Source organism: Diorhabda carinulata, chromosome 5 (assembly GCF_026250575.1).
Source record: "Diorhabda carinulata isolate Delta chromosome 5, icDioCari1.1, whole genome shotgun sequence".
NCBI classification, from domain to species: domain Eukaryota; kingdom Metazoa; phylum Arthropoda; class Insecta; order Coleoptera; family Chrysomelidae; genus Diorhabda; species Diorhabda carinulata.
In genome coordinates this window covers 6,312,358-6,328,613 of record NC_079464.1, presented here as the reverse complement: position 1 = coordinate 6,328,613, position 16,256 = coordinate 6,312,358, and the positions used below count along the sequence as shown (strand labels likewise).

At 31.2% G+C, this 16,256-nt stretch overlaps 1 protein-coding gene across 2 annotated transcripts in view; it reads left to right on the top strand.

The window, feature by feature from the left end:
• LOC130894034 (gamma-sarcoglycan) overlaps window positions 1-14,554 on the top strand; it is a 184,895-nt gene extending 170,341 nt beyond the window's left edge. For both annotated transcript variants that reach the window (XM_057800558.1, XM_057800559.1), the window contains 3 exons: window positions 3,508-3,697; window positions 5,997-6,189; window positions 7,839-14,554. In XM_057800558.1, coding sequence (XP_057656541.1) covers window positions 3,508-3,697; window positions 5,997-6,189; window positions 7,839-8,145 — 690 coding nt within the window. In that variant the 3' untranslated portion in view covers window positions 8,146-14,554. The remainder of the gene's footprint in view (window positions 1-3,507; window positions 3,698-5,996; window positions 6,190-7,838) is intronic.
• The last annotated feature ends 1,702 nt before the right edge of the window (window positions 14,555-16,256 follow it).

Below are 16,256 nucleotides of genomic sequence, written 5' to 3'. Positions count from 1 at the left end.
GCCAGTAAAGAGTATTCAATTTTTTTCATAATTGGAATTCTTTTAAGATGGCACAATACAAACTGTAGAGAGAAATAAAATGTGTTCGTTACTACGGCGGATCATTATCTGACCAAAAAGCCTTCGAGAGGAGTTTTAATTAACGACCGACCTCATTGTTCGGTTCCAAATTCAACTGTTTTGAATAACATTTGCATACAATTTTTATTTGTAACAATTAAGTTTAAAAAAATTACTGTTAATTCATACATTGATGAAGTCGATCGTAATATAAAGAATAAATTTATCGGAAATGTGTTATATTAGTTTCATTATCTAGAATCTATTAGTCAATAAAATTCTGGGTCTGGTACATTGATGGAATCGCTAATATCTTTTTTCTTGTTAACACCAAGCTAAGATGGACGTTTGTCCACTTCTTTTGGTTTAGATAAATCCTAGTATTGAAATTAAGAGACGCTACCAATGAACAAAGATTGGCTATAAAGAAAAATAGATATCACACTGAAAGAAGTTTGAGAGCTCTGCAAAAATATCAATCTTTTTGAGCTAGTTGTATAATATACTCATTTTTACATTAATATACGACATACAAACATTTAGTTCCGTTTCCTCAGGGATAATCTTAGGTCGAGTATAAGTGAGAAAAAGTTTTATATCTGCTCCAATTTATTCACCTGCAGTTATCTGTGAGGTTGTAGTAGCTTTGGACTGTGTAGATTTAGCGAAATTATTTTTGGAATATCAATTGAACACAGAGAGAGAAACAGAAATGCTTTATTGTCGAAAATTCGTTACAAACTAAATAACAAACATAAAAATAACTAAATAAAAATAAAGATTATTGCGGAATGCGGGAAAAGTTGTTGTCGGTTTGATTTCAATGGGCAAGTGATTGTGCATTTTTTCGCATTGTAAAATATTGAGCCCTTAACTAAATCTGAACGTGGAGTTGATAGCCGTGCTTACGAATTAGGCAAACGGATTCGAAGATGAATAAGGAGGGAAGAGTCAGAATTTTAAATCTTTTAAAGAAGTCCCTAGAGTGAGCCCAGCTCTCTTTTTTAGTTTGAAGATGTGTTTAAATTGAGTCGCACCTCACGTATCCCAGAAAGGAAGGGCATATCGCAATAAGGACTTAATATACTGTTAAGGAGGTGAATAAGTTTAGTTCTTTGGAAACTGATCTTAGCGCAAAACAGGAAGAACTTAATTTTTTAGATAAGGCGGCTATATGTAACTATCATTTCAAGGAATTCTTCACAACAAACTCTAAGAATTTTACAGTTTTAACGACGTCAATTATGGTGTTATTTGATGAAAAAGGCAGCAATCTGTTTTCATATGATAAAACTTTAGTTTTAGAAACGTCGAGACAGATAATACTAGAATTGCACCATGATTTAAGGATGATCCTAGTGTCTTCTGCATATAGAAATATTTTTCTACTGATGTCTAGATATGCGATGTCGTTTATAAACAAATGAAATAAAATAGGGCCTAGTACTGAGCCTTGGGGCACTCCACATTCAATTGGTTTGCAAGATGACATCGTTGTATCAACCCTCACAAGCTGAATTCTGTTGGTGAGATATGACTTAAACCGTGCTAGAGGTATTCCCCTGAATCCGTACTACTTTAATTTGTTAATTAAAATATAATAATTAACACAATCGATAGATTTAGAAAAATCACAAAAAAATTTGCAGTGGAGTGATGGCTAGAGTACATATTATTAAGAATATGACATTATTTGTGCATTTGTTACTTAAAAACCCCAAATTGATGGGTAGTACGTATTTTATATTGAAACAAAAATGATTAAAGCCTCTTTTTGACCAATCTTTGATCTTAGATAATTTGATATTTGGGTGATTCCGTTCTAACTGTGATTTTTTGTATTCAAAATTTCAAGATTTTAAAATTTAACTTTTCTAACTTTTTTATGCATATTATTCATCTATTTTACTGTAAAAATAAAACTCTAAGAGGAATTTACTACAACTTCAAAGTATCACGAGCAAGACACAAATGTCGGATTTTGAGTTCCACGGTACTGACTCATTTATCCACGGTACTGACATGGTAACTTAAGATATTAAACAACAAGTGCATCAATTTTCCTCAGTTTGATCATAAACATTAGAATTTATAAGGTAATTAGTTTAAATCATTTGTTACGACAAAAAAAATTAATAATTTATCGGTAAATTCTAGGAATGGACATGACACGGTACTGACATGGTAACTTAAGATATTAAACAACAAGTGCATCAATTTTCCTCAGTTTGATCATAAACATTAGAATTTATAAGGTAATTAGTTTAAATCATTTGTTACGACAAAAAAAATTAATAATTTATCGGTAAATTCTAGGAATGGACATGACACGGTACTGACATTCAAGTGATGTAGTATAAGTTTTCTTTAAGTGGCAAGTTATATTGTATAAAAATAATGTTTAAATATCTTAAGAATTATTCAATTAACACAAAATTTTTATTAATTGATTATTAATTAATGACTAGTACAAAAAAACAATACAGGACATTGAATATCACAGTTAGAACGGAATCACCCATTTGCCGTCTTAAAGCAATTGGGAAAAGTGCCATTTTGAAATGAAATATTAATTAAAGTGGTAAGGTGATTTAATGTGATGACTCGAAAACATTTTTGCTGTAAGTCCATCAGTTACAGATGATTATTTATTTCTGATGTCATTAATTGTATTGCGAAGCTTTGCTAAAACTACGGGCATAAAGAAAAAACTGTGTAAATTAGCATTAGAATCGGGGTGATATGGAAGCGAATCATGAGAAGGAGTTATAAAATTTGATGAATTTTTGGCTACATTCACAAAATAATTATTGAGGTTATCAGGTGAAGTAGATATTATTCTCGATGAAGGCTAATTTCTTAGATGGACCATGTTTCTTACGACACATTACGGGAATTGGCGAGTCTGCTATTATAATAAATATACTTGACAGCTTTTATTGTCTTATGATAAATTTTTCTGTCTAGTTTCACGTAATTTTTGAAAGAGACACTATCCGATAATTTCCTTATGTGGGATAGGGGTCGCTTTTTCTTTGCAGATATACATAAACCTTTAGTGGACCAGGGTTTATTTTGCTTATTTTTAATACGCCTGAAGGAACAGCCTTTAAAACCTTCTCACTGATTATATCATCAACCATAAGATGATGAGTCTGAGCTTCTTCAGAAAGTCTTAAAATTATTAAACTCGTTTTTAATTTAAAAACACCTATTTTCATTGTAATAATAAATGCTTTTAATAAGTATTAATATTTAATATAAATAACTCTAATTATGGCAAATATGAATTATTAAGACTAAATGCTTTTAGCTCCAATATATTCCCATAAAAATCAGTGAGAATATACACAAAAGTAGGATTCTCAGAAGAAAATCCTTTCCCTTCTTTTTAGAAAACTGAAATACTGAGTGTTATCTATTTCGAAGATATCTCTTTTGTTACAGGAGGGTATGGGTCAGCTTAAAATTGTATCCGGTGGATTGAAGCTGGAAGGAAAAACCTTCGTACTGGATAGTTTAATAGCGAGTAGTATAAAATCAAGAAGTTATCAACCAATAGTGATAGAATCGACTAAAAATTTAACGCTTAGAGCTAGACATACAAATGGTTATGTAGATAGTTCCATTGTATTAGGTAAGTTATTTGTTTCTCTTATTTCCTTGTATTGAGACGTTATATTTATCACAGATTAAGTTCCCTTGTTGATGATGCTGAATCTAATGAATAAAGTTGATGTAGATAGATAAAACAGACCATTCTCATAACGTTATTTCCTACATCTATTTTAATGAACACTTATGAAGACCATGTCAAGATAGCCTCGTTAATAAATATTCGAAGAAACATGAAAAATCACAAATAAAATTTTGATTCGCTTCGAAATGAATTCATAATATTTTATGATCAACTTTACTGAGACAGGGCTTGTATATATCTTGTCTTATGTTATACTCGGTCCTTTCAAATTTTGATACGGAACATCCACTTCATTTAACCATCAGCCGCCACTGCCTCAACTGATACAGCTGTCATCGTGGATGATTTATTCTCATCAAACACTTGTGGTTGTTGAAAATCGAATTTTATTTTCTATTAAGAAGTTCTTTTTTTTTATATAGTCTGGATCTAATCCGTCAATTTTTCATATGTCTGATCTATCAAATTCACAAAGGATTTTGCTGATCTCAACAGAATTCTCTGTAAATTGTTGATGTGTTTCTACACGACGTGCATCGGCAATTTTTATATACTATAAGTTTATTGGTAGAAAATTTACGAAAGGCATTACTTAAATTTAAGAATAATCTCAAGTAGCAACATATTTATCAATGATTATTTTAATTCAAGAAATAACTTAATCAAATCATTTCGTAAACACATCTCCAAAAATTTATTCAAGTACTTGTCAAGAATTTTCCTTTATAGACGGTGCGCGTTTGTATTGCCTTGCTGATATCGCTGATATTTCTCTTCTTGTTTTTGTGAAAGTGACTCAAAGGGCGTGAGAAGATGAGAGACTTTCATGTTTGCTCACTTTTTTATTGACAGCTGCATAGTTAGCTCTATTGTGGGAGTTAATTAAAAATTTGTAGATCACTTTTGGAGAATTATACCAAATTGTACCAATCGTATGGAAGCCAAAAAATCTTTATCACAAGGATAAATATAAAGTGAATTGAACGTGTGATCGTATGAGTAAAGAATCAAATATAGCTACAATTATTTTTTAATTTATTTGTTGTATGGTACATAAAGTAGCTAATGAGGTCACTTAAACCACGTCCTTTTTGTAGGACTGTGTGACTGAGAATGACTGAATAAGTCTAGAGTGTACACTCCTGTCGACTCAACTCGCTAAGACTCGTGCCGAGTTCTTTTAGGAGGCGCCTCGCGAGTCTGGAGCGGTATAAGGATTGGAAAGGAAAAATATTAATTTTTTTCCATAAAAATGAGTCGAATTTTTCTTCAAATTGATGTGAATTCAGTTTGTCTGGTATTGAAATATAACTTATTAACACGCTTATATTAGCTTCATTTGTATGGGGGTTTCTGAGCTTGTTTGTGACTCTTCTTGGTGGCTTATTACTGTTAGTATATCTCAACACTTTAATTGCGTTCGTTAGCCGAGCAGGCTAAGGAGTCAACCTCCGAATTCGTCGGTCGTAGGTTCAAATCACGTTCACGCTGTTAATTAACTTGTTTTTTTTGGGAATTTTTTTCCACTGTAATTTTTTTCGTTCTATGAATAGAAATTTCACAGCTGTATGCCCCCTGTTGGAGATTTTTTACACTACCACATCAATATTACTTCAGAATTTAACACCTTTAATTTTATTATGTTGTTCTAAAAAATCCCATCCTTTCACCTTCTGCTGAAGATTCACAATACTAAGTGGAAAATACATGTAATTCTAAAAGACCAAAAAACAAAATTTTATAGCATATAAAACTAAAAAGTGAAAAATTTAATAAAATGATAATAAAATAGTCGATGTAAAAGAGGAATCATATTTTTTGTTTGCACGTCTGTTTTCAAGTAATTGAAAAATATGTATATTTGTTAACAAAGAATGCACATTCAATGTTAGACGCTTTTTTCCGCCCTTCTTTTTTTTATCTCTTCATTACAAATTATAATTTTTTTAAATACACACTTTCCTTAAGGCTTTTATATGTGATTCAAATATCAAACAAGTTCCCAGTCTGCTTACGTCTATTGAAACAAATCTAACCACGATGTTTGATAGTAGAGAAGCTCTCATCATACTTTTTCACCCTAATTCCTCATTTTCTTGTTTGGTCGTTTCGCTTATAAAAAATAAAAGCTATATATATTGTAAAAAAAATTCCTTTTCTATCAGAATGTACTCATATATGTTTATTTCAATCAGAACAATGGAATTGTTTCATTTCTCTCTTATATTTTTTTCAGGTAATGAAAAATTAGAGTGCCTAACAAACAACTTCAAAATAACAGACGATAGAGGGTCGCTTTTGTTTTCAGCCGATCGACGGGAGGTTATAGTAGGATCCGAAACACTTCGAGTTATTGGGGAAGGAGGTACAAGTTTCAGTGGTTCGATACAGACGACACTTGTTAGAGCGGAAGCTGGACATGAACTCAGGTTAGTTAATAAAATTTATTGTTTAATGAAAATCGCTGTTCAACCACATCTCTGACAAACGTTTATCTTTCATTAAAATACGCTGACTTAAGTAACGAAACCTTTCCATTATCGTTGTGTGAATTCTAGCAAACGAATATTAAAAATTGGTTAACATATATTAGAAATTCATGTAAAATACTTTTAAAATAATTCTCAAAAAACTTGATATCGTTATTATTGGTCTACAATTGAATAGAAATAATTTGCATTGAGTTATTCAGTAACATCTCGTTAATACGATGAAATGGTTAGTTTAATATTCCTTGTTTGAGGTAAGTGTTTTTGCCAATTAAAGTATATGAATATACGAAGACTTTTGAGAAGTTTACGACCTAATAAAAATAAAACATTAACTTTTATCTCTATTCACTTAATCCAGCGATGTTCTAAGCTTTTGAACCCTTTGTTTTGTGTGCGATTACGTGTTTGTTCTCTCCTGAAAGTAAAACTTTAGGGTTAGCGAACAGAAAAAAGTTGCTGGGATTGAGATCGGGTAGATACGGTACGTGTTCAACCAATAAGAAGGGCACTTTGTGGATTTTAGTTTCACCAAAATATGAGAAGGTGCGTTATCCATGTGTCTGTTTTTTTCAAATGCAGTCTCTTTTTGCAATTTCTCCCTTATCAAGCAATAATCACTATTCAGGTTTGCCATTTATTGTCTGATTGTCTTAAACCGCTTCAGTAAATCCAAAAAGTCCAAATCTCTCAACGCATGCGCAGCTATATTTTTCAACTCAAATTAGAAGGTCTGATATCTTCAGGTTGAACACGTAGATTTTCAGATAAATCTCGTAAAGAGCAAAGCTTAGAAGCAAGGAATAGTCCTTATAACTACCCATATATACTTCAATAGAAATATTTCACATTACGTTATGTACAAAGCTTTAATATTTAATTCAATTTCTTATTTTATGTATTATTTCACATATTTAGCAGAATCGTATGGAGATTATGTATCAAGATATTTTAGTTATAAAAATCAAATTTTATTCGTTTTATTCGTTTGGATATTCGTTGAGTACTGAACGTAAGGTTTAAAATAAACCCTCAATGGGGAGCTTTTCAAAAAATATATCTATTTCTGGTCAAGTTATGACATCATGTTCATGAAGTTACGTGTTATCACGTTCTCTCCTTGAAAAATGTTAACCAGCCGAAGGAGTTCGTGGACCCTCCTTCGAAAATTAGCGATGAGCTCATGTATGGTACACTGCACGAAGGTTACTGCTGGTGTTACCACCCACAACATGTCATCCTTCGAACTACTACCTCTCTCCAAGAGGCAACTTTTCTACGGTTATATCTCTTTAGTGAAAAAGCCAATTGGCTCTGCAAAGCTATGCTAAATATGGAGGTATTTGTAGTTATTCATAAGTAACAAACTGCGAAATTTCCTTATCGGATTAAGATGTAGATTTTAGGTACTCAGCTTTTTGGAACGGAAATAATGGGAACAATTTTTCACTGTTTTGTTTAAATTTTTCATATTTTTTAATAGAAATATAATTTTGGAGATTCTATATTCTATTTTTCTATAAATTAAAACCAATATCATGATTAGTCGACATTTCTAGTTGCCAAAATTTATTTTTCTATTGTTTCAGACTGGAATCTCCCACTCGATCTTTGGATATAAAAGCCGCAAAAGAAATCAACATCGAGTCCCGAGGAGGAAAAATCCGAACGTTATCTTTCAATGATATTTCCCTCCATTCTGAAGTCGGAGCTATAAAATTAGAAACCAGATCACTACTAATGCCTCTAATACCCACAGCGAAAGTAACGTCCAGAGCAGCTTCGAGTGGTTCCTACGATATTTATCAGTTGTGTGTATGTGAAAGTGGCAAATTGTTCCTCGCATCACCCCATTTAGTGTGTGCTTCCGAAAATGACGATAGATTATGTCGATGAAGTCGATTATTATTAGATTGATTGTTTTTCGTGTTTATTTTGTTAACATATTTGAAAATATTCAAACAACCAAAAATGAATATGAGTAATTCTAAATAATCTAAATTAATAGATGGGCGTAGTGTTGCCTATGAGACGAGACGTCTTGTCTCGCAACAAAGTGGAAAGTCTCGTCTCAAATCTCCAGTCTCGCAACAAGTGAAAATAGAGGGTCGATAATAATTTGAAAAAAAAAATAATAGTTGGATGAAACCCATTGGAAAAGGAGAAGAATATGGTGATAATAGTTTACGGTCGATCTGTGGTTGAGAATGTGGGGAGGTGGTCTGTAAGAGTAAACAACGGTTTATTTTGATTTTCGGTGAAAGTACAAGTCTTACGGAAAAAGTAGAATAGCAAAGTTGTAGATGATAAAAAAATCAACAATTTATGTAAAAAACATTTTGTCCTCGCGAAATTTTGTGAAAAGTTACTGTTTTATGTACAATATCATTCAAATTATTCGTTTGAAATGTTTATTTTTCAGGATGTTTTGACACAATATCGAAAAAGCCCCTCAATTTTCAAACGAAAATTCTCTCATCAAAATATGAACTTTTTTGAAAAATTGGTGAGATTTTTGTTCATTGAAATCTCAGAAGAAATTTTGCCATCATGAAATGATAAATTTTCCCAAAAAAGACAACGAAAGCTTGCATCCCAAAGATTTATATTTGATCATTATATACAATTTTTAGTTACTTACTGAAATTTTTCGCTCTAATTACAAAAAAAAAACCGTAAAATTCCAATGAACATTGACAAACATATATAATTTATACATATATAATTTAAATTTTTTATAAATAGTTTTTTTTGCTTAGAAGAAAGTTTACCATAGTCATGGTAATATTTTTTCACACCATCAGAAAGTAGAGATTTCAACGAACAAAAGTCTCAATTAGTTTTTGAAAAATCTAATAGTTTAACGGAGCGAATTTCTATTGAAAATTAGTGTGTTTTTTCGATATTATATCAAAATAAAATCAAAAAATAAATATTTTATATCATATAAATTACAGTATATATTGGAAAAACATGTTTATTGTAAAAGATGGATATAAAAAAACAAAAACTTGGTTTTCAAAATTTCCAGGCTATATGAAATAACTAAAGTTACAAAATTTGTAGATTCATTTATTCATCTACAGCTTTGCTATTATTCTTTTCTCCAGAGGATTTGTATTTTTGCCGGAAATCGAGGTAAATAGTGTTTTACCCTTAAAAACTAACGCCCCTTTCGTTAGCGACCACAGATCGTCCATCAGGCAGGCTAACTGAGAATTGTGACAATGTGATTTGTCCATAATTCCTTGGATCATAGAGCATCGAAATCGATCTCAGAATTTGGATTTGAGAACTGAACTGAACTTTTCAGTAGCTCTGTTGTTTGTGATTTTCACCTTCAAAGTTTGAGTGATAAATTTCTAATTTTTCTTCATTTCTTCACTATAAGATAACGTAAACAGTTTCCGATTTATCTCGAGGATTCAAAATTAAGACTACGGTATAAATCCAATTTGTATTTTTGTGGTGATTAAGAATTTTTCTCGGGCTGTCTGAAAATTTATAATAAGCTGTTCATTAACTTATTTTATGTCAGTGTTAAGGTCTCATTCAATAGCTCAACTTTCTACTTTGTCAATCAACACATTTATTGATTGGAAATGTAGCATATTTTACCTTAATAGTTGATTTGATAATAATTCTAAGTTTATCAATATTTCATGGACTTCTTCAAGTATTTTTTAATTCTGCCAATTTTTGTGTATTTGGACGAAAGAAATTAAGGCTATTTTTACATTTCAATGCAACTACTAGATGTTTCAATGCAACTACTAGATGTCTAGAATTCTAACGTGTAGATACATCTAGCTTAAGGATAAGATTCCTTGCAACCCCAATTGTTTAACAGAATTTTTATTGTACACACTATTATGCGGATTCAGAAAAGACGTTTAATAATAATCACGATAATTAGGATTATTAATATTTGCCAATTTTAATTATAATACTTCGAGGTTTTTGCGAGACTTTTGTGCGAGATTTGAGACAAATCTCTTCTTGTTTCATATGAAAATACAAATTATCTTCTCGAAAGCGAAAGAGAACTCTAGTAAACGAGCTTATGATGGGCAACAGTAGACTGACAGATCTACAAAAACATCTTTGTTTCTCTTATAAAAGAATGGCCTGTGAAAAATACTGTACACAAGGACCCGAAGAAAATATTTAAAGAAAAAAAATTCATTCTGATCCTATTATCTTACATTATTCTTTTTATATTCTCAAACTGCCTTTAAGTTGAGCAGTTGAGGGAATATCCTGGAAAGCATAATTGTGAAACAAATATTACTAATTCATGAAGCAACAAGGTTAAGTTATAGTTTTGATTGCTTATATTGAGATTTTTCAACAAACAACAGTTCAGAGTCCTTGAGCATAAAACCCCGAAGTCGTTACTAATAGTAAAAATGAATTGTTGAAAAACATTTATTCTTAATTTCACAGAAACTAACCATCAGAGATTAATATTGGTAATGTAAATAATAAGTCAAAGGATCATAATTGCATTTTTTATTCTTAAAAATAAACATACTGTATACAGCTTCATCACTTACTGAAAATGTCGGTATTCACAACGAATTTCCTTTGAATTCAATGCAATCCAACAAAAAAATTCTATTTTTCAAAGCAATCTAATTTTACTCAAAATTTTCGTTTCGTGTATCAAATACATAAAACAGAATGTATCCATTTATTTTTGTCGTGTCGATAAGTAATTAAATTTCCAGAGAAATGTCTTACTTGAAAACATTTTTCTTTCTAATATATTTCTCATAAAATATTAGAAGTGTACGCCGAAATATTCCAAGCTGCACTAAGAAATTAAATTCTGGGAATGACTATTGGGAAATAGTAATTTTAAAACCTCTGGAACATCTTTTCTAAACGAGATATTTATATGAAAACTAATAGTTAACTCATGTGAATAATCTTTCGACCCATACTGTCAAAAATTTCATACAGTCGTGTCCCATACATAATCTATTACCTAATATTGTTTTTTGGATACATTTTTATTCCTCTCTCATTCATTTCAATTACTGTTGATTCCAATATTTGTATGTTACTTGATCGTTTTCATTTCACTTCTGTTGAAAACTGGTTTCAACGCGAAGGTACTTCATTTTCAATAGTAAGCATCAATTAAAAGTTACCACGATTTGGTTAGCTTTTGGCAAGTACAAAAGTGTTTCAAGTCTTCGGATTTTGTTTTGTTTTTTATATCAACTACATTGAAATGCATTTCTCAACCTCCAGCAATAAATATCGTACTTTTCCATGAACTGTTGGTATTGGTGCTTTCTCCATAAATTTCAAATACTATCGCAGAAGATGCTAAAAATACGAATAAAACTTCAATGTGCTGACTCGGGTTTTTTATTTTTTTATTGAAATTAATATCTGCTCATTCACGAAATGATCATATAAATTTGGATATTTGTAGAAAAAAACTGGTTCTAATTATACAAAGATTAAAATTACCATTGAAGAAGAAAACCCTGCATTATTTATAATCAATTTAGCGTATATTTGAAAAATTTTCAGTGTACTTGTATTTTAAGTATTGTGGAAATTCTGGAAGCAAATATTGTTTTTATTGAGACAAAAACGTGATCCGCATTTGGAAGATTGTATATATGAAAAAGAAGTACATTTGGGAAGCTTGTATCTCTGCCTTTCCTTTCCTATCTGTACAATGGCCAATGTGATTGTCCATCCAGCCTTACATCCTTCGGAGGAACGTGGGATGTTGTTCCTGACTTTTTCTTGTTTTCCTGTATTTCTTTTTCCATATCTGATGGTCTACCCGTTTTTACTATACGATTAGAATTGACATTACGCATACAATATGCAGTATGAGCCCAAAAATCTCCAAGTTTCATATACTTTTGAACTCTTTGTTGTGCAAGGCATCTCCGATGAAGCAGCCAGGAATTCAAAACTACACTGGGACAATCAATGTTCAAATATTGCTTTGCTTTCCTGTCATATCGATACATTTTTCCTTTTGTAACTCTCCAGAATAATTTGATAGTAAACAAATACTTTTGTTACCTTCAAGATATTCAACAGATGTCCCACGGTCCATTTTTTTGCATCCTCATCCGAAGGTAATTTACAGTTTGGAATACGATTACTTCTAACAGTGAAGACAGGGACGTGTAGTAATTGTCAAAGTAGATAACAAAGTTCTCAGCTTGTAGGACAATTCTGGTCAACCTAATGATCACGTTTACACTTGCACCTGGATCGGGTTCTTCTACACGGCGATATTTTTTTTTCTGTGCCAGTATGAATTTGGAATTTATATGAATATCCACTTGCTCCACATGAAACAAAAAGTTTGTAGCCCCATTTTTGGGGCTTAGCAGGCATATATTGTTTCATATAATGTCTGACTCAAGAAGCGCAGGTCTGTTCATCCACTGGAAGTTTTCTTCAAATGGAATGCTTTGAAATTTTTTATTCATGGTGTAATTGATGTAGGCGATCTAAGTCTGCATTATTTTGATCCAAATTAGCATGGTCATTGAAATGCATGCATTTTCGAATATGCATAAACTCGAATCGTTATACGCTGATGATATTTTTTATTCGACAATTACGCATTTTAACCAAAGAAATATATATGCAAATGCCCAAGTATTGTTTTATATCGATTCCAGTCAGTTGGATTCATAGACAATTTTTTGAATTAGTTCATAATCAAAAAAATGTTTGGAAATAGCGGTAGTGTCTCGGTTGAAGTGGTGTCTTCCTTGAAGGCATTTACAATTTTATCGATAACTAGATGTTTCTTCTTCCATACCATATTCTTGTGTGCAGTGTGCAATAACTGACACTATACTAAAAATATCTTCGGTACAAGATCCCTTTGTTGGTCAATAGGCTTGTTACTAGCAATAATCTCATCCTCAAATTCTAAAGGTAGATTTTCTATATCAATATCATCAATGACCAAGCCAATATCCTTATGGTGTCGTACATAAAGTTGTTACAGACAAACCTGCTACAGAGCGCATCAACGAATTTATATGAGTCACACTCAAATTACGTTATATAAAAGATTTGCTACAATGCGTACTATAGGGATAAATATATTATTTGATCTTCATTTTCAGTCTATTAAAATGAATAATGTATTTTGTGATCTTTTGGACGTTTCGAACTAATTTGAGTTTCTATTCAAGTATTTTTCTATTTTCGTAAATGTTATAAACGATTCTCCTGAAAAATGTTCATGATGATTATTCTATCACAACTAATTCGAACTGATAAAATTTTCCGGTATACTATTTCACCCCAAATTTCCTTCAATAACATCCCTTCATTTGTTCTGGATCAGTATAGAATCCTCGGCATAAAATTCAACCTTCAACACGATTGGAAATGCCATATCTATGAACTTTAGACCTACTACCTAGAGAGACTAAACACAATTTAAACCATCAGCCACCGGCGAAATTATATAGAAAAATCTTCATCTGTATGGGTAGTCTACGGTGGTTCATATAGGAAAAAAATTCTCATAAAGTCTTAACACTTAATATGAATTTTAAGTACTACAATTTAAATATAAAGTTTCGCCATTAAAAATTTAAAAAAGGAGTAAATTTTTTTTCCACAAACTGTGCTTCAACGACTCCTATTGATAATCCAGTGCAAGTTTTATAAAAAACGATTTCGAAGAGCATAAAATTCCTCACAAGGTCCATCAAACTGATTCCCATTATTGTTAAAAAGTGAGTAAGGATTAAAAATGTAAAACTATAAGTATAACTTTAACTAAAACTGCTTAATTCTGTTCATAATAGCACTCCACGCTTTTGTTTTAGTGTCTTCCGCTTTAGTACTACTACAAGCGTCTTTGCTGAAGCTGATTAGCCATCTCCACCTTGTTCTTTCACTTACCTCATCATTATTTGAATCTTTTCCAATCTGGGCCTTGCAGAAGACTAGAAGCTGTTGCGGAGTATAAAACTTTTTGATCTTAAAGTTACTATTTTATTTACGTTAAAAGTTATTTGAGATAATTTTTCATAGAAAATTTGTTTTTCTACATATTATATTGAAAATTGAAAGCTATCTGGGGTAGTTTTTAATTATTTTCCAAGTGAAATACTACATTTTTTATTTTATAATACAGGTTTTATCCAATTCAGTATCCAGACTAAATGTTAATAAAGAAGATCAAAGTATACACGAAAAACTAATTTAGCCAATGAACATTATAACGTCATATATTTTATGCGAAAACTTATTAAATAGCATGTAATATAAATTACTTTGTATTGTAAATAAATTTTTATTCTGTTTTACGCTGATAAATATTTTGACCAATAAAACATAGAGAAACTGAAACTATAAATATTTATTCGTCCTTGATACTAAATTTTAATCAAACATTCAATAACAGCAATTTGACATTAAAAACGGATCCAAACAAATATGATGATTTTTTTTTCTTTCAACAAAGACACGGTTTCATAAAAAAGTGCTGCTCTTATCTAGCGACCGTAATATACCATTGATTAACGATACAAAAACGTCTTTTGAACATATCATATTTAAGTAGGTTTATTAAAAAACATCGATTGTCACCGTAACGACAAATAACTGTAAATCCCTTCTATATTAGCGTCACCCTTGTATAAACGCCGCTTGACATGATGCAATATAACAGCGCAATGGAATCCAAGACGTTTCTTAATAAAAAACATGTGTAGATGAAGTTCAGATGATTGTTGCTACTTTTATTACGTGCAAGTTGCAATTCTATGGAGAAATTTAGTTAGTTTTGAATTAACAACCAATCTGTCCATCAGGCTTCAAAAGGAACGCAGCAGTAGATATAATTAACGCCAGTTATTCACTCAATACTTTTTTCCCAGCTTACTTAGCTTTTTTTGTTAACACTAGTAATAGTGTTAGTAAATAGCTTAGTGTAAGTGTTAGTGAATGAATAAATTAGGTAAGTAAGATACATCGTGTGTTAAAATTTACCGTTTTGAAAACTGTTTGAAAAAATAAGGAAAACATTGAAAAATACAAAGTTATAATAAAGTAATGTATTAAATTTTTAGAATACTTATTTACTCGTCCAATTCAGATTATGGAAATTGTACAATGTCAAACTTTTATGTGTATCTTATTTATATTACGTGTATACTATGTCAAAACAAAATAAAATTAATTAATTAATAGAAATCCAAAAATTGCAAAGATTGATATTTAGAATCAAGATTATTATCAAACCAATGCGAATAATGTTCAAAATTAAGTATTAGTATCGGAATACATGTCGTTGCGTTGTCTGTTCTTGCGAAATGCGGGAAAAGTTATTACAGATTTGATTTCAATTGGAAGATGATTGTGCATTTCTTTGGCATTGAGCAGTATTGAGCTTTTAACTAACTCTGAACATAGAGTAGGTAGATAAAGATCAAGCTCCCCGTTCCTAAATGGATAGCTGCGAAATGAACTTTCTAGAATAGGAGTAGTGTGTTTACGAATTAGGAAAACGAATTCAAATCTTAATAAAAAAAGAGAGCCAAAAGGGCATATCAGAGATACGACTCAAAAAACACATAATAAACTATTATGGAGATTGATAAGTTCCTTTAGATCTTGGCGCAAAACGGGCAAATTTTTTTCAATTTAATCGGCGAATAGTAATTCAACGAATTGTCTACAACAAGCTTCAAGAATTTTGCAGATTTAATCGACGTCAATTGTGGTTTTATTTAATAAAAAAGGCTGCAATTTGTTTTTATATGATGAAACTTTAGTTTTAGAAACGTTTAGGCACAGAAAATTAGAATCGCATCATGATTTAAAGGTTGTTAAGTCAATAGAAGTAGTCCTATAAAGTGCCGTCACATCAGAGTTGTACCAAGAGAAACTAGTATCGTCCGCAAAGAGACATAGGAGGGCCGTTTTTGTTTTCAACCTCAGAAGAAGTCGGGCATGCGCTATAGGCGACTGCGAAGCTCTCGCACTACACA